The 24,768-nt window shown below is 44.8% G+C and overlaps 1 protein-coding gene across 1 annotated transcript in view; it reads left to right on the top strand.

Moving 5' to 3' along the window:
- Positions 1-2,646, top strand: part of DISC1 (DISC1 scaffold protein) — a 202,941-nt gene extending 200,295 nt beyond the window's left edge. Inside the window, exon 14 of the mRNA XM_062641772.1 lies at positions 2,391-2,646. Coding sequence (XP_062497756.1) covers positions 2,391-2,451 — 61 coding nt within the window. The 3' untranslated portion in view covers positions 2,452-2,646. The remainder of the gene's footprint in view (positions 1-2,390) is intronic.
- Positions 2,647-24,768: the final 22,122 nt, after the last annotated feature.

Here is a 24,768-nt window from a genome sequence, read left to right as displayed (position 1 = left end):
TTTATTAAGGAAGATAATAGAAGTTTCTAGAAGGATTAAAAAAAAGAAAAAGGAAGAAAGGCCTGTGAATATAGGAGATTCTTTCTGAACCTGAAAAGCAGCCAAGCCAGCAGCCACAGTAAAGCATTTCTCTTAAATTTCTAATGAAGGCTTGAATATGAGGCCTGGGAAAAGAACATCTGGGGTTGAGTGAGTAAGGAAATGTCTGTGTTCTTCACATGCATGGCATTCAGCCACTCTTTCCTGGTTTTCTTGTCTGGAAAAGCAGTGTCCTACGGAAGGGGGTGTTGCGGTATTGTCAAAGATACACACAAGGTCAGTACATCACTAGGCTATTTGTTCTTATAATCATCTGCAAAGTTGAACAAATAGTTTATAATAAGCAGCCACACAGGAATACTAAGTGGAAAATGAGAGAAAATGTTAAAATAATCAGAGTCACAGCTAGGAGACACATGATGGGTCTCACTGGAGAAATGGAAAATTAAGAGACCTTTCCACAGTGACAGTCCAATTTACAGTAAGAAAACAACCTCATATGTATTACTTTTCTGACAATGAGACTGAAACACCAAAGGAAACACTTCTGGGTTTTCTTACCAAGTAGGCTCAAGATTTTATGTGTATCAGCTCATATCCCAAGACCTATAGCTAGCGCACACTCTCAGGCTTCCCTCTAGGAGCACCCCAGGGCCAGCAGCCTGAAGCCAGGCACAGCACTGGATATAGGAGCTCCTCCAGGGCTACACTGGGAGTCAGTGTCACAGGAACTGGGTTAGAGATATCAGGGCCAACCTGTTCCACTCCTTGGGGATTGGAAGGGGCAAAAGGGACACATCCATCTCACTATTTCTGTGCTCTTCTAGAAACTTAAAGATTTTGTTTTCCTATTGTTTAAAGCACATTTTCAGAAAGTTCCTTGTGCATCCTTCATGAAATTATTTGAAAGGACCAGGATTAGTTTCTCCTTCCTCTAATACAGTAAGGTCTAGGCAACAAGACCTGCTTGTTTTCAGCTGTTGTCTGATGAGTTTGGATCAAAGTTCACTCCTGTAATTTCAATAACCAGAGTTCCTGGAGCAGCAGCTGACTGGTTGACCAGGCTATTTTTCTCCACTTAGACGGGCAATGCTGAAGAGCAGGAACATGGTATTGGCACCTGGACACAGCACTGACAAGACTTTACAAATGGTGCCAACTCCACTGTCCCCACAAAATGAAAGTGGACAACGTTTCAGGTAAAGAGGTGCAAGAATGGCTGAGATGATAGATTAGGAAAATCTGTCTCACAACAAACCAGCAAAGCTGAGTACCAATAACTTAGCCAGCTAAAGACCAAAATGTGACCCACTCACATCCTTTAGTATTTACACTGGGAAAGAGTTTCAGTGCCTACTGGCTATTTCATTTAGCAGAATCCTCCACAACATTAAAATAAGACATTTCTAGGGAGGGCAAGAATTGACCATTGGAGCAAAAAACTCTCAAAGTTAAAGCAAGCTTGGGATTTTATTTTTTTCCTTCTCTTCTAAAATTGTGAAGAAAACCCTCCTGTTACATCCCAGATGTAACACATTTGATTCAGGAAGCACTACAATGCAGTTTCATACATGCATGATTCGGATGCCACAGTGCTTTGCCTTAAATATAGGCATTTTCTTTAGTGGCTTTAAAAATAAAAAGTAAAAGGACACAGAACAAATGCTTTGATAAACTGTTGTTTAGCAGCAGAGGTAGAGTTGACAGACAAGGCAGCTGGGTGTCTGCAAGCTGGAACAACCTATTTACCTACTCTCTGATCTTGACCTTAGCTCAAAAGGGCAAGTGAAACCAAACATTAAGGAAGGGCTTATTGTAAATCTTTCCTGGGATGCCAAGACTAAAGCTATTACAAAATGGTTCGGAGAGTGACTAGGCAGGAGCCAAGGGTTTCAAGCCAAATTCCCTCTTTCCTCAGGGCCAGCAGGTTAAATGTGGCTGGGGGCACATTTCATGATGTAGCACCAGGCAGGATGTGGTGATGCCAGCACTGGGCTCATGTCTGGAAGCAGAGGCATTGCTCAGCCCTCACACTGTGCTGCAACCTAACAGGCAGCACATCTGTTTGCAGCACTGCACAACATCCTCTGCAAAAGAAGAAAACCCAGAGAAACGCAACCAGCACCATAGCCATCAGGCACTGCTTGTTTTGGCTCCAGTGCTGGCATTTGATCAACCTATTGCCACTCATTTTCATTAAGTGAGAAGGAAAAAGTGAAGAGAGCACCCTGCCTCTCACAGCCATACGTGATTTGTCATTGCTAATTCTCTATAATGAGCTGTAGCAAGTGAATCCAGTCTCTTTCCATTAATCCTGACAGGAAACATTTCTTCTTTGTCTTCCCATCAAGTACCCCAAAGTCTTTGAGTGAATATGTGCTACAGCTGTACCAAACCCCCAACTCTCCTTGAAACTTCTCCTTAGCATCATGAACAGAACGCAGCAACACAGAGGAGCTCTTCCAGTACAGTAATACTGCCTGGTTATGACATGGGAACAGTAAGGCATCACAGCTTTATTTCTTCTTTTTACTGTGTGTTTTTTATTATCCTGAATTGGAAATGTAATATTGATTAGGTCTTCTTAAATATCAATGCTTAGTAATCCTATTAAAATAAAGGTCTTCTGTAGTGGAAAATGAAAGAAATGAAGCAGCAATGGTGTCTCCTAAACGATAAATGAATCACCAGGCCTGGTTAATGTCTCCTCTTCTGCAGCCTTAGTTCCTGGGCTTTAGGAAGTTCTTCCCAGAAGATATATTGAGGCCAGGGGGACAATCATTCAGGAATTTCTTTATTCACTTTCCCTGTAAATTGGTAACAGACCCTGCTTATCTTTTGCAAAAGATATTGGAAAGCATCAAGTTTTGCCTCTAAAACTGTTAATGATTACTGGGTCATTTATTATGTGAGGTGGTATTTAGCTCTTGGAGTTGAATCAACAGCAGAAAATAATCCCAACTCCTGTGTACAGACAGTCCTGTAATACAGCAACCTAAGCAAAAAGGCTTATGTCTCTTGTTCAGGAGCTCCCAGGGTGCTTATCCTTCCCTCCAGTCAGTCTACCCCTGGGTAAAGGCTTAGGCAGACAGATGTACTCTGCATTCATCCCTGTAGCACCTTTAACATATGATTTATGCATGTCCTAAACAGTGCACAGATTTGATAAAAAGGAGCTAATTTCATACTGGAATTCAAGAGGTTTTTTCCCCTGTCCGCTAGTCATCTTTTCATTTCAGCTCTGTCATTTCCATGCACAGCATTCTGCCTCTGCCGTGGGCTGCACCTCAGCTCAGAGACATGGGGGATTGTGGCAGTCCTCACCCCTGCACTCCGCAGAGGTTCGCAGGCACGCACACACATGCTCACACACACTCAGTCCAAGGGACTAAAGAGAGCTTTACCTTGTCTCCTTTGGGTTGAAGCCTGCTGAAATGATGCTCAGGAGAGGCAAGCATGCCTGTCAGGCATTAAGGCTCCACAGAGGTGAGCTCAAAGAAAGCTGTTTTCAGCAGTCTCACACACATCCGCCTCTTCAGAAGTTGAGGCCAGCCTGACACAGAGCAGAGTTGTTTGTCTGTAACCACATGCCCAAAGCATCTATAAAATCTTCGCCTTATCACTGCAGAAGCACTGACAAAACACCACCAGATTGGAAAGAAAGCTTAGTTCCACTGGCTGAAGTGGGAGGCAGAAGGTGCAATTTGGGCAGGCAGGAGCTCACCCTGACAGTTCCGCCGGAGGAGGAAGAGCTGCACGACCCTGTCAGCACCCACCATGCCTGAGCTACTGTGCTCAGGCTTTCGCAGGGGCTTATCAGCTGCAGTAAGAAGTTCACACACCCCCTTTGAAAGGGCAAAACAAGCTCATCTGCCTGGAAATACAACAAAACCAAACTCATGAGTCAAGGGCAGTCTGGTTCTCCGTCTAGCCCTATCAAAGCTCAGCTGTATGATCACAGGCTTTCTACCCCAAACTGTACCAGGCTCAGATATAGTTAATATATCAGTCCTGCATGGTTACTGTGTAGCTCAGTTACTAGTTGTTAAGGATTTCAGAGAAACGGGAGAGATGAACTTCTCGTACCTGATAGGCAACTCCAGGTCATCCCTATATAACCAGTAATGCTGCCCAACACTACTCTCATTGAAGGGGCATGAAAGGGGAGAGGTCAGTTTCCCTCTGGGATTTTAAAAACATCAATGCTTTTGAGGACGTAAATGCAAGTCCTTAGTAAATTTTATCAATGCCTTTACTATAAAAACAGAATGCTGTCAAGGCTGTCCCAAGCTGAGATTTCTGGTCTGTCTTCGTTCACTAATCCTAGGATGAAATCCACATGCCTCTCTATTCTTGCCAAACTCAACACTCACCCACTGGCAGTCAGGTCTCCTGGCCAGTCTGTCCCCTGTGCAAACACACATTGTTCACCTGGCACAGGACATTCAGACCCTTTTTTTGGTCTGCATCTCTTCTGACTTTGGACAACACTTTGATTTTCAAAATGCCAACAGCGAAGTTTGGGATAAAAAACACACACAAAACCCCAAAGAGTCATGGTTTAGGGACTGTAGTGATAGGACAAGGGGTAAAGAGTTCAAACTTAAACAGGGGAAGTTTAGGTTAGATTGGATATAAGGAAGAAGTTCTTTACTGTGAGGATGGGGAAGCACTGGAATGGGCTGCCCAGGGAAGTTGTGAATGCTCCTGGGCTGATGAAGAGGAAATTAAGCTCATAAAATAATTAAGCTCATAAGATATCCTCCATGAAGCACATGACATAGAAGACAGACTCTGTGAATACACAAATAGCACTGCCTGTTAGAGGTCTTTACTTGTGACTTGGTGACAAGTTTTCAACCATATGCTCTTGCAAATCTCTGTCACTGAATGCAACTTCATTCTCACCCAGAGTGAGCAAGTTGCCCTAGCAGGAGCCTCACTTACAACATCAAATGCCAGTACTTAGCCTCCAGTCATTGGCCAAGAGGTTACGGTGCTATCAAGTCTCACAAAAAGGCAGAACAATTTCTCCCATGCTAGTGTTGGGTAGAAGGAGGACTTGACAGCTTCTGCTCACATGGAGGAACAACACTGACCTGCATTTGGGAGGGACTTGGATTGAGTTTCAGCAAGCGCCACGTACACAGGTAGGGTCCAGGGAGCAGCTCCACTTCTCACAGCCTCTGCCACTCCTCTGTGAGCCTGATGCCGATTTTCAGCTGCTCTTTCCACCTGCTGCTGCCCTCTGGAGTTTTCCCTTGAAGATATTCAGCCTTGCTTGTAGAGGACACAGTATAAGACTTTATATCATGGGCTGTCAAAGGGAAAGCTTCTCCTTCATACATACATTCAGTACAAGCTTCAATACACACATTCCCACCCCACCCTCTTCTAGGCTAAACACTGAGTCTTGAACCAAATCCCACCTGCCCTTCCAGGCATGGCAGGCAATTTGACTGCTTTAAAACATAAATAAGAAGCCAAAAAAAATAAAAAAAAAAAAAAGCCCAGGAAGTAAACTGGACTGCTCTGTTAGGAGTTTCCGATCTGTCAAGTGTTCCCTGACACTTTTTATCACAAGTCAAAGTAATCCTTTAAGAGGTTTTGCTGAAGGGAGCATTAGAGTGTGCAGGATCATATAGAGGTCTCCAAGGAGAGTCACAAAGCAATACCAGCAGTAAAACTGAGGCAAGAGGCATGCCACTGACATAGCTCTCAAATTCTGCTCTTAAAACATTAGGGAAACCTGAGATTAGACAGATACACAGGATCCTTAGAATGGCAGCCAGTAAGTGCATTTCATTTCTGAATTGCATCTTTACAAGCAGCACTGACCCAAATATAATATTTAAGCACAGGAAACAATTTACTGCCCCTTTTGGAGTAACAACTGAGCTGCTTAAAGAAAGCTTGACCTAAGGTGATAAGATAAAAAGCTGCATCATTTGCAACCGCATCCCTAGAGCATCTGAACTCTGCTTGGGCTCCTTGTGTGTCTCTCTCCTTTGAAACTGATGTAAGACAGTCCTCTCTTAGCTCATCTGTTTCATGCTCATAACAGGAATGATGACATTTGTCACTGAAACTCTGCACCAGAAGGTAGTCAGTGCAAAGTAAAGTACAAGCCTGACTTCTCCAGCTGAGCTCAGGGACGGATGTGAAGCCCTCAGAGGGAGAAAGGAACTTGCCCTTCTTGCAATGAGCAGAAAGCAAACTCAGGCCAGACGCTGCAAAATTGCTACAGATTACCCCTGAGTCTGACACTTTTCATCCAATGAGGCACAAGATGCAAGGCAGGTCCCTGCAAAGGGCACAGTTTAACATAACTTACTTCATGGGTCACTCTGTGTAAGGGTTTGTAAGACCCCAGAGCACATCATGCATTTCGGGTGATGGCAGCACTGCCGTTGGTGGATTTGCCAAGGAAAATACTACCTTAGATTTTTTTATTTCACCTCTCATCCAAAAAATGTTGTGAATATTTTCTTCTCAGCTGAAACAAAGATTCTGTTGTAAAGGGTGTGGGGAATTATTCTAATGTGGTGATGCTGCCCAGCTGTTTTAAAAAGGAAACGTGTAGTCCTCATTTTTCACCACAATAATGGGATAAATGTAAGTCAGCAATGGTAGAGATCACTTGGGAAGAGCAAGGTATCATTTTTCCAAACCAGGAAAAATAATGTCTTCAGCCATCTCTTGAATTAAATATTCACAGTCACAAAGGAGTGAGGACCCATATTCTCAGCAGTTTTATCTATCATGACAGAGGGGGTTACATATTCATATGTAATGCTTGCCCACACTGATCCACAGCATTAGTCACTGCCATCATTCTGTCAGTAGCAAGACAGTGCAGAAGGTGGTGTATGTCCTTTATATATTGTGTTATGTGAATTAATGATCACAATAAATACACCAACAAAAAACCCCAACCCTGCTACCTTATTGAAAAGAGGAGCTGAGGTAAAAAAAGAGGAGATGAGCTCAACCACCACCTCCTCACACACCTGGAGTTAGTAGCAATATTATTCATGTCAGACTACTTCGTGTGGAACAAACTTTGTGCTTTGTGTCAAACCAAGGACAGTAACTTTCTTCACAGGTTTTTCACCCTTGCAAACCTAGCACAGAATAGTTGGACAGCTTCCTTCATCCAGGTTCACTGACCAGGACAAAAAACTGTGCCCAAATGTGGAGCTAATCCAAAGAACCGAGGGCCCCCCACCATTTGTCTGGTCTGCACAGGCATGGGAAGCTCCTGCTAAGAGAATTTCCTCTACCTACTGCTCATTTCCATTCTGCACACACTGGAAACACCTTTCTCACTCCTCACAGATCCTCTAAACCCAGTTAATAAGGTAAATACTGTGAGTTTGCCAAGCAGCAACTCACTCCACAGCAGCAAAGAAACCCTCCATGCAACCTGCTCAGCAGCAGGAGCAAGGAGCTCACCATTCCCACTACTGGCTCTCATCAGCTTCACATTGAGAGGAGAAGGGGGGGATTGTCCCACCACTGGCCCACCAAAACTAAGAGAAGTGAATGCAAACATCAGCTCACAGACAGATGTACCATGTTTCATGCAGAAATCAGGGCAGAGGTTATCTAGATGATAGATAATCAGGACTATCCAACAGACCCTGCAATTCACACTTTGGGGTGCACAATATTCCCAGATAATCTGCAGGGTTGTTTTCTCCTTCCCCACCACACAGCCCTTTGGTACTATTAATTCCTGTATGCACATATAGGACCCTGCTTTCACCATGATATGGGCTAATTAACCAATTCTGACACAGTAATTAGCTGGTAAAAGTAGGTCTACACTTTCTTATTTAACACATCAGTGCTGTGGTTCTTGCACCAGAGAAGCTTCAGAGGGCAGCTGGGCACATTTTGGATGGCCATGCTGCCTGCTGCACTGCAGCTTGCCCCACTTGCATGACTCCACAACGCTGAAGAGCTGCTGTGCACACGGTGACAGGGTGCTCTGCATCAGGAGACATAAAGAGACATGGCAGGACCAAAGCAAAGACCGTATCTGCATCGTAAATCACATCACTGGAGTGTTCCAGGCATGCTATTGAGCCAGATCACACTTTAACACATCAGGCATGTTTTGTATGAGAGCTCTGGCACATCCGTGTCTGTGTTAGATGATGCTTAGCCAGTTTAAAAGTAACTCGGTGAGAGTCACAGATCCTGTTTTGACTCAGTAGTCACGTCATGGGTCTTGGTGCCAAATAGTCTGCAGACAAGAAGTAGCACCTCTATCAAGTCCCACTGAATCTGGGAACAGGATGAGCATCCCCAGGAGTTCTGGGGATGAATTTCACATCCCATTTTGAACCACAGATATCAGTTTACCCTGCAAATGCTACCAAGTTTTAAATATCAAATGCTCTGCATGAACATGATATTTCTCCTCACCTTCCCCCACTCCCCACCCTCAGGGCCATATTGCCCTCCTCTCTATTTCCAGCTTGCAGACTTCTTAATGAAGCTTCAGTATTTCTCTTAACTCTCCAGTCAGCACTGCATAGACACCAGTGCAGATGCACGGTGTGACTGAAACCGAGGGAATGTTTCATTTTGGAAAGGTAGTTCTGAGCTTTGTCAGGAAAGAGAATATTGACTAACCTGGGGCAAGCCAGGACCAGTACCCACTCTAATGTCCATCAGTTTACATATTCTGAATTAGGAAGTGTGGCTGTTTGGAGGCCAGTAAGCACTGGACAGGTCCAGCCATGGTTCTAAGCCAAGCAGGGCAGAGTTGCCTTCACCCCTGTGCTAAATATCTAACATGTGAGCCAGTGGAGCTACATGTGTCTCTCCCCTCCTCCTGTAACCTTCACTAGAGGTATTGCATCCCAGTGCCAGAGATTAATGGCAATTTACAATAGGTGGGGTCTGGGACACAGGCTGGCCATGGATCCCTGGATCATTTCCTGACTTTCAGCCTGATAAAGGACATTTAGTGGGCCTGGGGAGGGTACTGAGGGGCCCATCTACATTTGCAGAGGAACACACGAAACTTGCTGAGAGAAACCCTGTTATTAGCCACTATGAAGACGCCTCCATCTCATAGCAGATGGCAGAATCACATGCTGAAGCATTTTTTAAAGTGCTTTATATGCCAGGAAGCAGTCACATCAGGTTAGCAGTTCACAAGTACGCTGGAGTTCAGAAATTCATTTACTGCTGTTCCAACACTTCCCAAATGGCACTTGTGAGCCCTGGATCCCCTCAATAACTGCATTGCTATTTCCCTGCCTCCAGTAGCTGGAAGATGCATTTTATGTGTTTTCACCCCCCAACATGGATTTCTACAAACACTTTTTATAAAGTCTCTGCGGGGTAGGTTACTCCACAGCACAACTCATCTGCCCACCCTGCCTGGTTTTGTACACCTTTAAAGACAACACATTGAATAGATCCAGGGTCTAACAAGTTACGGGTACAGAACCCACAGGAATGTGACCTCCACAGGCTGGCTTCAGTCCACATTAATAATATAAACTTTGTAACCTAAAACATAGTTCAGACAAATATTCAACTGGTGTTATCTCACTGCTCTTCCCCAGTTAAGCAAGAAGGGTTCAATGCTACAGGTGTGAGATGATCGCATCACAAGCACCTCTGGCATCCTCACTCTCAGGAGGTATGGAGGATGCTCAACAGCTTAGTGGAGGGGTCAGTTACTTTAGCTCAAGCCCTGATCCCTTGAGGTTTATGATTTTTACCTTTATCTTTCAGTCACATTTAATGATGTATAAGGTGTTCCAATTTGGCCACAACCTCCTCTGAGTATAGATTGCAGTCACATTCCTCAGCAGCCTCTGTAGTTTTTAAAAGGCTTGGATGAGCACATGAAATAGTGTTCCCTTGGTCCCAGAGGAGGCATTAGCTTGCTAAGTCAGATGAAACATTTTTAAAAGGGTACTGCCAGGGATATTCGAGCAATTGCCAAAACTTAAGAGGGAGAGCTAGGATTCAGACAGTGAAATGCCAGCGAGCAGCCTGAGATGAGCTATTCCCTGTGGGGACTGGGACCCTGAAATTGCAGCATTAAGCCAGAGAATGAGAAATAGATGAAGATGGGGTGAGTTTATTCGCAAAGGTGAGCAATGTAAACCTTGATCTGGGATTTTAAGATTGCTTGCATTTATATAACCAACACCAAAGTAAGAAAACAAGATCATGTAAGTGAATCCATGGATTATATTCAAATAAAACCCTGATTATGCTGTCCCTTGAAGCAAGTTTAAAGGGTGATGCAGTTTTTCTGCCTCCTAAATGTACAATTGAGGTTGTTCTCAAAAAAAGTCGTCACTACCAATCAGAACCCAGGCTGTGGGAACGCAACAACACCTTACTAGACAGCTCCTAATAGGGGTAAGAAAAAAAGCCACAGGACATGTACTAGCACATCACAAAGCAGAGTCTGGTAATTCTGTGCTTCTCTAGCTCAACATGGCCAGGTCCTGTGGGTTAAAAATTCATGGATTTGTATAATCCATACAAATGCAGTTACAGGTCTTTATGGCTCTTAGCAAGCTCTGCATACTGGCCATGTGCTACGAGTACTTCTCCAACCTCATTTTCTGACACACCACCACAGACCCCTTATCCCCCTCCCCAAAAAAAAGCACATCACCAAGTCACTAAGTCCTATGTTATCCAGACTGAAGTCTGACACTTTTGATCTTTCAGGATTAAAGACTATCCGCTGCCCAGCACAGGAGCTTATTTTTCTTATCTCTTCCTCCACGTTCCTCTTAATCTGTATGGCCACATGAAAATACTCGGGGCAGATGTCAGCAATGAGGTCTGTAACACCAGTCAGATTTTAATTACAGGCCTGTCCCAGACTTAGCACACACACTGAGCTTGTCTCAGATCAAGAGCCCTGTGTGGATATACCTGGCAAGACCCAGACATTGAGACTGCTATTGCAACAGAAGTGGTTATCGCTGGCCCATGCCAGCAGGCTGCAGAGGGCAGAAGGGCTGTCTCTTTGGTCTGCCCTCCCATCCCAAATGCCTGTGTAAGGACTAGCTCAAGGCACTGCAAATACAAGAGCACAGGCACAGAACAAGCATCTCTCTCCTCTGCAACACTCAGCAAGGAAAGAGGCTGCTTTCCCAGAAGGGATGCATCTCCCTGGAGGGCATGATCATCTGAAACACCTTCCAGTGTCCAGACCAAGACCTGGACAAGCCTGTGCTACATTTGCCTCTTGCCCTACATGCATTTAGCTCAGGTAGCTAAAAATCCTGAGGATATTTCAGGTGCCACAGCTAACCCAGGATCTTCCTCATAGGATATGTGACTTGCTCCTAGAACAAGCACATGGGACTCCACTATTCTTCCATTTCTGCCACCAAATCTGTTTCCAGTCCACTTGAGCCCTGGTCTGATATTTGGGTATTTCCAGTGCTGGAGAGGAAGGCGAGACTTCAGTGTACTCTGTCACATCACTGCAGGAGGGTGAGAGCTGTTTAAATCAGCAGCTCACCCTAGGTCCAGTGCCTAGTTACTCTGGGAAGGCAGAGGCGAAAGGCAAGTTCCAAGGACAATTCATCATCTCTTTTACCCAATGGCTCTTCAGGAAGCCTATGGAGCCATGCAGGTAACAAGCTACTGAACACCAGTTCTCCCCAGAGGCTGCTTCAGGAACAGGCAATTAAGGAACAGCAGCCATGGGAAGTTTCAGCCTGTCACCCACATCATTCTTCCAGACGTGGGGGTTTAAATGCTGCTGAAGGATGCCCTTTCTGACAGCCCCAGGTCTTGACGCCCCCCGAGCGGGAGGGAAGACAGACCAGCTGCTTCCTGCATAGCCAACACACTCCATCCCCATGCTGCAGGGACACTTTCAAGGGCCACAGGCAGAGCTCACTTTCTCTGACCTATTATGTTAATGCCCCCTGTGATGGAGACAGGCAAGAACTATGCCAGTTAATAGCAATTATAATGAGGGGTAGAAACAACCCTTTTTCCAGTTGAGGTCGATAACAAGGCTCCCACGGGTACCTATGGGAAGCAGATTAGGACTGTTACAGGAAATTAAGATGTAGGCAGAGGAGTGTTGAAGGAGCCCTGGAGAGGAGTTTTGAAATTCTCGTAGCCTGATGAGAAATGATTGACTTATTTTCCCAGCTGGATTTTAGGAGAAGAGGCAGAGTTGCATGTACAGAAGAGATGTCATGCATACACTGGAACAGGCAAACCACAAACATTATTTGCTCAGCTCTAAAGCCCTTCTCTAAACTCCAATGGATGCAATTGTACACAGTGTTCCGACCTTCCCTCCACCGAATAAATATCTCACTTGCAGTGAGCTTCATCCAAAGTAAAGGTAGGGAGCCAGTAACGACTGGTGTTATTCCCTACCAGCTTATCCAATGCAGTGTTTCTTAAGCACAGACTCTTAGATGTGGGGTCAGGAGAGATGCTCTGGCATCTGAACCAGAGCTGCAGCCCTGTTACACAGCTACGAGTAGTCCTAAAACCTCAGAACAGGTCTCTCAAGGCATGCAGGACAGGGGTGAAACTTCTCCTGCATCACTGGCATTTCATGCAAGCAGAAAAGTCTCCGTTTCAACAAGCTGTGACATAGTCTCCCAGCAGGGGAGGGTTTACCCCTTCACAATCTCTACTGGCTTCTTCAGTCTGGAGTCAGGGCTTCACTTTTCACTTGATGAAACTTACCTCCAGCTAGCCTCAATGGCCATTAAAGCAAAGTCAGTGCCAGCCTGACTTCTCCAGTGCTTTCAGTCTGGTCAGCAGCAGAGGCAGCATCCCCAGCTTGGAGCCTATACTCTCCCAGCCCTAGAGCCCAGGGCACGCTCTCTCTCCCTCTGCACACAGATGGCTGGCAGCCACGGCAGTTAGCACGAGTTCTAATTTTGCTTCCTGGTGTGAACATGTGCACCTGGGACAGAAACCAAACAGCCTGCCTTACTTCACTGAGCAGCCAGGTCCCAAACAGCTGATGCTGCATTATCAGCAAGGACCACATCCAAGTACTGGCTCATTAGTTACCAGTCCTCCAAGCCATTAAGGGCAAACCAAACAGAAAATGCTTCTGGTCTCTAAGGAGCTGCTGTTTTTCCAGTTCAGCACTCACCTCCGTTCATGGTCTTCCAACACCTGAAAAATGTTTGCTTTCCCCTTTAAGGCAGGGCTCTGCTGTTTCAAAAAGCATGTGTTGGATGCCAGTTTTCCAGGTAGCTAGGTCTGGACAACCATATTGCTCTGTTTAAGCCAAAATAGTGTAGTTTTTCTCCTGATGTGCTCAACACTTCTGCTCAACTGCACAGTGAAGCTGGAGGATTTGTAAACCCAGAGCCATCAAAGAGTGATAGTCTGGGCTGCTACCAGTATCCAAATTTTGCATGGACAACAGCAGAAACCCACAGACCAAAACTCACCCAGACAGTAGCATTTCAAATGATAAAAGAGGAATGTTCTTTGTTCTACATGGCAGCTCCTTACCCTCCACACCCTGGATGCCAAGCATAACAGCATGAACAGGGGGCTGGAGTATAGGTTCTGTTTACTGTTTACTCATGGAAATGGGTCTACACAGATAAAAGAAAGTAGGAAAAACACTCCCTCCCCTACCCCAAACAGCAGTAAAAACCAGTGATTAGATTTTTCTCAGCTACATCTCACTAGCAGCTGAGATCCTACCCCTTAAATGGACATAGCTGCATTTCTCCTGTATTGTCTCCTTCAGTTTGGCTTCAAGGAGCCAAAAAGGTTGTGTCAGTCTTTCAAGCAGAGCAGTGCTCAGGCTTCCCACTATTTTCTGTGGAAGCTGCAGATGCTCCGACCTGTGAAGATCGGGATCTTTTAGCTCAGGTACTTTGAGTCAAGTTTGTTTAGCTGAGAAAAGTCCAGAGGTCAACAGTGAAGGGAGGAACTGCAAGGCAGAAAAAGGCTTAGCAGTCCCAAAAGAGCCTTCCCCAGAAAGTACAAGCAACCACTTTTGATGACCCAGTGTCATGATGAAAACCTTTTCATTTTTAAGAACTATTTCTCTGAATGAGTGATAGCGAAATCCTGCAAGTGCCTACAACCTTTTAATCCGACTTCAAGTCCCTTCAGATTGAATTTCCACGTATTGCTGCGCTTGCATAGGGCACCTGGAAAAGAACTTCAGTTACAGGCTTTTGTTCCGTCTCAGAAGTCATCAAAAGTATTTTCTCTTTTATTATAATTGCAGTGAAAAGGGATCCTTTGGAGCTTTTTTGAAAAGCTGACATCAAAGCCCATCTAAGATTTGCAAACTAAGTGCTTACTATAGAACTTGAAGGACTCCAACAAGTTTCTCACTTATTTAGCTGCTGTTGTGGTTTAAGCCCAGCTGGTAACTCAGAACCACGCAGCCTCTCTCTCACTCACCGCCCCCCCCCCCCCCCCCCTTCCTCCCCCCTTCCCAGAGGGATGGGTACGAGAATCGAAAGAGTGTAACTCCCACGGGTTGAGATAAGAACAGTCCAGTAACTAAGGTATAACACAAATCACTGCTGCTACCACCAGTAATAATAATGGTAAGGGAAGTAACAAGGGAAGAGAATACAACCGCTCGCCACCTGCCGACCAATACCCAGCCTGACCAGAGAGCAGTGACCTAGCCCGTTCAGGTAACTGCCCCCAGTTTACATACTGGACATGACGTGCTGTGGTATGGAATACCTCTTTGGTCAGTTTGGGTCAGGTGTCCTGTCTCTGCTTCCTCCCAGCTTCCCCTCCTCCTTGGCAGAGCACGAGGCTCACAAAGTCCTTGGTCAGAGTAAACATTACTGAGCAGCAACTAAAAACATCGGTGTTATCAGCGCTGTTCCCAGGCTGAAAGTCAAAACCACAGCACTGCACCAGCTACTAAGAAGGAGAAAAATTACTGCTACTCCTGAACCCAGGACAGCTGCTAAATTCAGTTTTCAGACATTCAGTAGCCTGTCTGGCTCCTGTTGATATCTAGGGAAGATAGAAAGGGGAAGAACAGAAATGATGCCAGATAAGCCTAATTCTTTACTATACAGAATAGGTTTCAAGTGAGAGCTCCCATCCATCCCAACCTTCCACAGCAAATTAAGCTGGTTAGGGAAAAAACTGCATTTGTGGCATGCAGGTCAGAGACAATATGGCCTGTCCTCCTTCCTCCATTGGCTCAGTCAAATGGAGCATCTGCAACAAATTGATTTCCCTTGGTGCGTTGTAGCCCCCTTGGCTGCACACAGACTGTGCGCATAGAATCTCCTGCCTTTCCTCATAAGTCTGTGGCACGCTTTCAGCCAGGTATCACAGCACCTACAAATGGATACAAGTTGGATCTTCAAAACCCAAGTCAAGACAAGACCAATATGTTAATTTTCATATGTTTTCCAGAGGAGAAATCAAACCTGGCTCTTCTTACAGAAAAAAAGCTAGGTACAAGACTTCAAAGGACCCACATCGTTCTAAAGCCATAGCATTACACCTCCCTAAGGAGGTTGGATGGTTAAGTCCCTACTGTGGAATGCTCTTTTATTGAAAATACTTTTCTTTACCACTTCAAACCCCATGTAGGATGTAAACAATTTAAATGTACTGTATGTTTTTCTACCATAGGGTGTCAGAAATACGTAACAAAGGAGCAAGGGTTTCGAAATTACAGACTAGAAACCCACCAAGAGCACTGTTGCCTGAAGATTTCTTTTTGTTTTAAGAGAAAAATAATAATAAAAAGAGTAGCTTAAAGCACAAATTTCAGAGAGGGTGCCAACCTTTGAAGATCCTTTCACATGCAAGGTGCAAAGACTGGATGAACCTGATGTAAACAAGAGGATCCAAGATCTATAAACAGAACTACCAGAGATTGACATGAGTTACAGCAAGCCAACAAGAGATGACTTTTCATTCCTGAAGTCCCTACACTCAAAGTTTCCTGTTGCAGACAGGCCCTTCCTCCTTTGTTAGCACCTCCCGTTTGGTTTTATTTGTCACCAGCTCAGAGGAACACCCAAATACACCCTACAAACATGCTTCAGAACTCATCAGCACTACAGGCAAGAGGGGCGAGATTCCCCTTTCTGGGCAAGAGGACACTGTTCACCACATCGCTGTGCCATCATCACTGGAAGGTGGATGAAGGCAGGAGAGCAGCTAATGAAGGATTCTATGATAAGAGAAGAAGAGCAAAAGCTAAAGCCATACTGCTCACTTGCTGAAGAGCATGCAGCAGCCCTCTGGAGGGCCAGCACTAGAGCCAAACCCACGGGCAGGGAGAGCTGCTTCTTATACCTGGCCTCACACCAAGCCAGCTGGTGGTCTTGGGCATTACATCAGCTGGCCTTGATAACCCACCTATTAGGATCCCCTTGTTGTGGTCCTGTCCCTGCAGCTGGGTGTGGGTCCAAAGCTTGGCACAGCACCCTCAGGCTGCTGGGGCAGCCATGAGATGTTCTCCCCTCTGCTTCTGTTCACAGGTTTGATTTTCACCATTGGGAATTGCTGCTCACAATTTGTTCAAGGCTGTGTGGTTACAGGCCCCCAGTAGGGGTTATGCTTTTTTCATTTACTTAAGCCTGAAATAAACGAAGAAGCCTGGACAGGAAATCCTAAACATTAAGCAAAGGGTCTGGGATATCTATCGCATGTTTTCCTTTAACAAGCCCAAGAATCATGCTGCTCCTTAGCACGTGCAGGATCTCAGCTTCCACAGTTAAAATCCTCTCTGCTATTTAAATGCTTCCTCCACACACTTGCCTTTCCTGGCTGTCTCTCCAGCAGAACCTCCCATAACTTGGGACTTCTCACCCAGTAGCTCACAGTGCAGTGTAGGTAGAAAACTTAGCTAGATAAGGAGAGAGGCTTTATCCCCCTTTGCCAGGACCAGCAGGTCAAGAGGTAACCCTGTACAAATAATTATGCTCTTATGAACATAATAATGTGGATGATCAGGGGACTGGAGCACCTCCTGTATGAAGACAGGCTGAGAAAGTTGGGGCTGTTCAGCCTGGAGAAGAGAAGGCTGCGTGGAGACCTCATAGCAGCCTTCCAGTATCTGAAGGGGACCTATAGGGATGCTGGGGAGGGACCCTTCTTTAGGGACTGTAGTGATAGGACAAGCAAAGGGTAATGGGTTAAAACTTAAACAGGGAAAGTTCAGGTTAGCTATAAGGGAGAAGTTCTTTATTGTGAGGGTTGTGAGGCACTGGAATGGGTTGCCCAAGGAGGAGGTAAATGCTCCATTCCTGGAAATGTTCAAGGCCAGGTTGGACAGAGCCTTGGGTGACATGGTTTAGTGTGAGGTGTCCCTGCCCATGGCAGGGGGGGTTGGAACTTGATAATCTTAAGGTCCTTTCCAACTCTAACTATTCTATGATTCTATGACTACAAAGAAGTTCCTGGTGAACAGTTAAGAAGCACCAAAAAACAAGACCAAAAAGTACACCAGTGATAGTATTGTCATTTACATAATACACATGTGATGATTTATACAGAATGAGAGGCAGCAGATAGCATTTGAGCTTCAGTGGCAATACAGATGTAGAAGTCCTGGCTTTAATGACTTCCATCTGTCATCTAACACTTCAGCATAGATCAGCAAAGGCTCCAACTTCTCTTTCTAATGACATTTATTGCGTTCCATATTAGTCTTTGCTGCACACCAGGAATTGCTATGTTGGAGATCGCTAGCAGGGATAAGCTCCAAGTGGGGGTGTGGAAAACAAATCCAGCAACAAAAGCATATTTCCTTGGGGTAATGCTGTGTGCAGTAAGACTTTCTGTTATGGAGGATCCCAAGCAGCTAAGGACTGAGGCACAGATTTACTTGCAGGTCTACAGGATGCCAATACCTGCTTGAACCAACCTGCACACATGAACACCTATAGAAACTGCTCCCTACCTGGATAAAGCAGCTCAGTAGGGGCCAGAAGGCACCCTGTCCAGCCTGTGCTGCAGCAGGCTGTCCCCATAGTGGCGCAGGAGCACCAAGTAGCAAACCAGCGTGTTAAGAATCTACAGAGGAGGCTGGGACAGAGGCAATGACATGCTCCAAATACCAAGTCATCCCTGCTCCTCCCTGTTACTCATTGCCCTGCCAGAGAGCTTTCTGCTTTGCTGGTACTTGCCACTCTCACCCAGAGGCAAGAGCCAAGTTCCTGTTATCTTTGAGGGAGTTGATGGCTTTTTTTTCACTGAAAAGAGCACCTAGGCAGGGGCTCCTATAAATCACTTTCTTGAAGTTGGATGAGGTGATTGGTGTTGACAGAATGAGAGCCATTGGCCAAAACTAAGTTCAGCTCAGACTAAGGCTGCCTTTCAAGCCTGGTTAATCACAAATATGAACAACAAAGCCTTCCCTTCCTGTGCTGTACACCTTTTGCATCCCCTGCGTCCTGAGGGAGTAGGGGTGGATGTAGATGAGAGACCATCTTGGGCCTGAGCAGAAGCCAGAAAATTATGGAAACAGATGTTTTTAAGGGGAAATATTTTCCCCTAGAAGTTTCCCAACTGCCCAGAGACACCGCTTACCTGAAATACTGTCTGAACTAATGGAATACTGCTGTTAGAGCTGGGCAGGAAATGTTTCCCCTGTCCTATGAAGAGAACCTTCCTTTTGTATCCCTCCTGAGGAAATCATGCTTTGTTAGTCTTCTTACACAAGGAAAGGGAAGCAAAGCAAAACAAACAAGAAAAACCCCAGCAATTAAGAAACCACCTGTGCTTCCCACCATAGCTAGTGGACAAGCAATTGTGCACTTCCTTGGAGTACAGGAGAATCAGGTTCAAATTATTGAGCTCCCCAAATCAGACAGACTTTAGTCTTGCTCTTTCTGCAACTCTGATAATCACATCGGTCTCCAGGCTGTTGTTACTGGCAATATTTTCAGGAGTTTTGGACAACCTGGAATACCCTGCAGGGTGGCAAGCCATCTGGAGCCAGGCACACACTGTTGAGTTGGGATGTGAAGTTCACAGAACACCTCTTGTGAGTAACTCGGAGCCATGGAAACTGCCAAAACAAAAATCAAAGGGCCCTCGGTGGTGCTGACAAGACAATTCCGGATTAATTGTAAACCCTGTCCTGGGTAACAAAGTAAGAGATATCACAAGACTTATGCAAAATACCTTGCATCTCATGAGGAAATAACTTATCATAGACAGGTAAGAGAGTGCCCAGCCTGTTACTCCCACTGCATTTCAATCCAAATGTATTCATCTTGCTTATGAAATTTGAGGGAGTTTCACACCACACAAATTCAGAGATTCTTCCAGCTCATGCCTGGCTTTGTAAGCCAAAATAAGTGAACTCGGCAGGCAGGACAAAACCAGTTTGGCAGCTTTGCATAGGGAAATGGTGTATTGATAGGCAAAAGCTTCTGAAACAGCAGAGACAGACACCCAAGGTGTATAGCTACTATTATAAGTAAGGTGTTTTGGAAAGACTTCTGAAGCTGCTGACCAAGAAGAGCAGCACTGGAAATTATTTGTCATATTGCTTTGTAGTTGTGTAGGAAATCTGATAATGCAGAACTTCACTTCCATCTATGCTTTCCCCCACTCCTTTACTCATATGAGGGGAATGCCAGGAAAATCCCTGGAGCAAGGACTTCCATAGATGGTCCCATATAGCACCCAAATAATTGCCACTTTTGCCTTAAATTTTTGCTTATATTTTTTGCCTTATATGTTGAAGAATAGCACTGAAGACAACGGCACATACTTCAAAGCATATAATGCTTCAGTAAAAATAGGTTAACATCTACAGGTAGAGAAAGAAACACCTTAGTGTTAGGATAGCCAAATTTCAAGACCAAATTGAAGTTATTGGTTTAAAAAAAAAAAATAAAAAAAAATCTATTCTCAGTGTCTTTAACCAGCCTGTGAAGCATAAAGGCCTTTCACACAGAAGTTCTCATATAGGCAATTACAAGAGGCAACAGATTTGACCTACAGATCAGAAACAATAGATTCATTTGTCCTGATGTAGATTGAGTCAGATTAGTGCCAACATACCACAGCAAGAACTCTAAACTACAGACTATCCTTTCCATCATAAGGCTGAAATAAAGCATGCACACACAGAAAGGTTCTTCTCTACAACATAGGTTGATCCAACTAAGACTATATCAGAAATGAAACCAAATATTAGTTAATACATATGTTTTTAAATGAATGCATAAAGAAAGTTCTCTGAGATATCTATTACTTCTACTTGAAAAAACAAAAGTGACATTGAATGATTTTTTGATGGGGGATACCTAGCCCCACGCCTTACTTCTGACTTGCAATGCTAATGTGACTGTAGAGTAATAAAAGGCAGTTCCAGGTAAAGTTAGAATAATTCTCCATAAAATCTGCAAAAATCCTAATTTGCATATGCTCAGCTGAGGAAAAAAGAACAACATTTCCAAATGGGCAAGTTGAGGATTCTTTTTTCTGGCATCCTGAAAGAGGTTAGAAAAACAGATTGTATTTTTATTATCTGTACACAGGACCATTTAGAGCTCATTAAAATGTGAGTGCTCATGATAGCATGACTGAGCCTTGACTTCTTTCCCCCTGCTACTTCATGCTACATGGAAAGATTTTGTGCTCATTTCAAACTGGGAAGGGAAAAAAAAAAATCCATTATTTTAATAAAGCAAAAAAAGAAATTGTTGACCCATGGACTTACGGTAAAAGTTTCCCAAGTTCAAGGGTCGCTCACCCTCCCTGGTAAACCTAGCATCCTCAACAGCATACTTAGAAGATACTCTGGTTTTAAAAACCCGGGTCAGGTACCCCTCCAATCAGCCTTCCATTCACCATTTACATGGTGTGGCAGTTTGAAGCCACAACATCTGTTACCCCTTGAGCTTCATCATCAAATGCTCACCTGTTGCCTATCATCACTGCCGGAATCCAGTAAAGTCAACACCCCTCTCCCTACCCACCCTGACCTACCATGCCTGTACCACCAGTTTCCTTCACAAGCCAACCAGTAAAAGTAGTTCCCAAGTGGCTTTTGTCTTTAAGATTGGTGTGTGTCCTCCCCCCCATCCCCACTCTTGAAGGCCAGTTCTTTTGTTCAAGGGTTGTAGAGCACAGGCTCATTAAAGGCTGTGGCAGATGGTGAAAATGCATTATGGGAATGACAGCAGACAGCAGGATGCACACAAGATCAACACAAAGGAGCACTCAGTAGCAGCGATACTGAACTGTGGCATCATTTATCATTGAGAAGGCAAGACATACAGTTATCTTGAGGGATTAATTGCTTGAAATCCCAATAGGTCACTCCAACCATTGCCCTGCAGTTTTGGCTATCAAGCCAAACATCCCCTGTCCTTCAACCTGGCTAGTTTGGCATCGGGGAGGGGGAGGCATTTATTGACCACATAGCTCTTTGTGAAATAAGCAGTCTCACATAGCACTGAGGACCAAGGAAGTAAGTGCTCCCAAAACTAGGGAAAAAATGACAGGAAGCAAGACTTTCTACATAAAGCCACAGGGTAAAAAGTCAGGGACAGAGCAGGAATGAGCAGTTACCCTAGCCTTCAAGCACATTCCTCTGGATGATACTTATCCCCCCTTGCAGAAAGGCTGAACAAAAGTACTTTCCTTTGAATGCCAATCAGCTCCTTTGCCAGATACTCTTGAATCTATGTTTATCCTCTGATTGCTCCAATTCTGTCATATTAAAGTGATTCTCTGAAGTAACGCCGATTTAGTCACAATACTGCTATTTAGCATCCAGAGCATCAGAGAGATACGGTTGTGTTTTGATTTCAGTTCAATTACCAACAGAGTAGAAACCACAGCATGAGGCAGAGAGATACACAGCTATGATTGAGGTCACATACAAGCAGCTTGATGCCTCCCTTCCCCAGATTACAGTCTTTCTAGAAATACCCCTCTGCCATGTGGCCCCTCGCAAGATTTAGGTGGGCAGACCCCCAGACATGAGGGGGCAGTTTTGCCTTTTGAGAAATAGATTGAGATGCCTTCTCACCAACACGTACAAAGCCAGTTTCTGGAAACAGCACCAGCTGAGAAGGCTGTAGGAACTGGGGCTGGAGGAAAGGGAAGTATCACATCCAAGAAGGACACAGTCTTCACATGAAGGTGATCTAAAAGCTGGGGTTAAAACACACTTCAAAAGGAGCAGTTCTCTTTTCAGAAGATGATGTCACCTCAGGACAAAGCAAGAACAGCTCTTCCCACAGACTCATTTCCTGGTCCACCGGTCCATGGCTGTGACCAGTCCCTTCAAGCAAAAGGGATAGGTGCCCAGACCTTAGCAGGGTTGAGAAAAGCTTGACCAGGAAATATGACTCTCAGATTTAATTCTACTGCAAACTTCAAGTATCAGAGCTTCAACATGCAAATTTACAATTCCCTCCTCCAAAAGCAATACTTTTCAAAGGACACTGACAATCAGACAGATAAAGGGATGCTCAGATACAATTAAAAAAAAAGACATGGATACTTTCAGCAGCCAGCTCATGCCATGCTCTTTTCTTGTATCCAAGATGCTTCGCAAGTGGGTAAACAGGTAGAAATCACTCACCAGATACTTTTAACAGACATCTACAAAGCTCAATCCAAAAACCTGCTTCTGTTGCTCTCAAGACCTACAGCAGGCACAGCTCCACCATCAGCCATGCAAAGGCAAACAGGACTCATGTCACTGCTCAGCAAGACTGACCTTTTTGCTTTGGGTTGTGTGGACAAAAGGCCCTTGCAGAGGTACCTCATCATTAGCCACAGCTAGTGAGCACTCACCACTGATGGAGACTCCAATGCTTGCAAGTCATAAGGTTAAGTACAGATTTGGTTACCCCACTGGCAAATTAAATTACCTCCTTCGGGGGGCCTGAATGAGCAGAAATATCCCCACCACCATGAACAGGGAATTAAAGAAAAAAAAAAAATCCAAAAATCTCCCAGAAAACCACCCTAAACCTTCTAGAAAGAGGACAGCACTAGCAGCCCAGGTTAATAGCTCAGTTTACCACTTTACCAGAAGTTTTGGTGCTTGTCTTAAAACCCTTTTAATTTCAATGTCTCTGAGTAGCTAAGGATTCAATTCTATGTGTTCTAGATACTGATTTTTACCCAGAGTTTAAGGAGTGTACACTTTTGGGAAGATCTGTATTTCACCTGGAGGGATGAGCTGCTGTTAAGTAGAGCCTGCTGATGTGACAAAGCTGTAGTGCTGAGGACTTCATCTTGGGGTAAGTGGCTGCATTTCTTTACAGCCTCCATGGAAGCTGTGTGAGCTCTGATGGCTGCCCCAGGGCTGTTTCTGCAGCACAGGGAGGCTGTCATGGCCTCCAGAGAGCAATTCACTTGCTCGTCCTTTTCTCCCCTGTGCCCAGGAAAGGCCTATTTACTGTGATGCTGAAGGCTGCTGCTCTAGCTAGGGTGATACCTCAGGTTTTCTCACCCTCAATTTAAAAGTAACACTACTGGAATAAAAGCGTCCTGCCCTGCCACATCTTGGAGACAGAAATGAGGCCAAAGCCATTAACAAATTTCTATTATGGGGTCCCTGGGAGTTCTTGGGAGCTCGGCATCCTGCTCTCAGGGCTCATCCCCAGACAGCTCCCTGCTGGTTTACAGCTTCAGATTTACAGGATCAGTTGAAATCTCAAGAGTAAACACAATAAAAGATGTTTTATTTTACATCTAGGTTTCTGTGTGTCTCATGATCCATGTAACAGAATGCAGTGATCTTTAATGGGTTAAAGGATGTTTTCTCAAAGTAGGACTTTATAAAACAGTTGATTGTTTAAATTCAACTACAGAGCCACAGAAATGCCCTAAGGGGCAATTTTTGGAGTTCTGAATCACCATCTGGAGGAGCTGCCTAGCTGCAGGGGAGGCCAAGGGATCAAATTCAGATTGGAGGGAAGGCTTGTTTGGGAAGACTGAACTTGGGTGAGAGGAATCCAACCAAGACACTGCAACAGCTGCTGAGAGTGAGAGTATTTGTGGAACAGCCACTGAATGTGCTATAACATGAGTTTTTTAGTGGGGTATATTGTTTGTTTTAGAAATAGCTCTTTCTGCCCCTGTTCCTGTTCTGGAATTCTTTTAACTGCAGGAGATGTGGGATGTACTTCATTTCAGCAACTCCAAGGAAAACAGGCGCTTAAATCAGCGATTTCAGTAAGAGATGAGGTCTTCCAGCTCTGGAGCTGTGTAACCCATCTAGTTTGCTCTTCAGTGATCAGTTTTTCTGCACACATCACATGTACCTAAGAACAAATTGGTAGAGTCATGTTTTTTTTCAAACAAGATTCACTGAAATTTGAAGGTGGGAGGAGGGAGAAATCCTCTCCTGTGAGGTATGGTTCTGCTGGTGGATATAAGGAGGTGTTGCTCCCCTCATTGTCACCCCTGGCTGAGCAGACCAGTGCAGGCAGTGGCAAGCAGCAGTGGCTGGGTGCTGAACAGCCCTGCTCTGGCACTGCAGCTAACCTGGCCGTGGCCTCCTCTGCTGGGTCCCTTTTGTTGGCTGACACTGCCAATCTTAGAGTAAACTCTGTAGATTTCTTTCAATTATATCCTTCTCCATCCAGCCACACTTCTGACTATTGCTGGAGAGCAGCCATAGATAAATTAACAGATTATGCTACCTTTGAGCTCTGAAATTAGGTACTGCTACCAATCATCCTACACGTTCTGTTACTGCATTGATATCTAACTGGTTTGTATACTTTTTTTTTTTCACCTGGT

The sequence above is a fragment of the Pezoporus occidentalis genome, unplaced genomic scaffold (assembly GCF_034315485.1).
Source record: "Pezoporus occidentalis ecotype Australia unplaced genomic scaffold, CSIRO_AGI_Poc_V1 ctg7, whole genome shotgun sequence".
In the NCBI taxonomy this organism is placed as follows: domain Eukaryota; kingdom Metazoa; phylum Chordata; class Aves; order Psittaciformes; family Psittacidae; genus Pezoporus; species Pezoporus occidentalis.
This window is presented reverse-complemented; position numbering and strand designations above follow the sequence as displayed.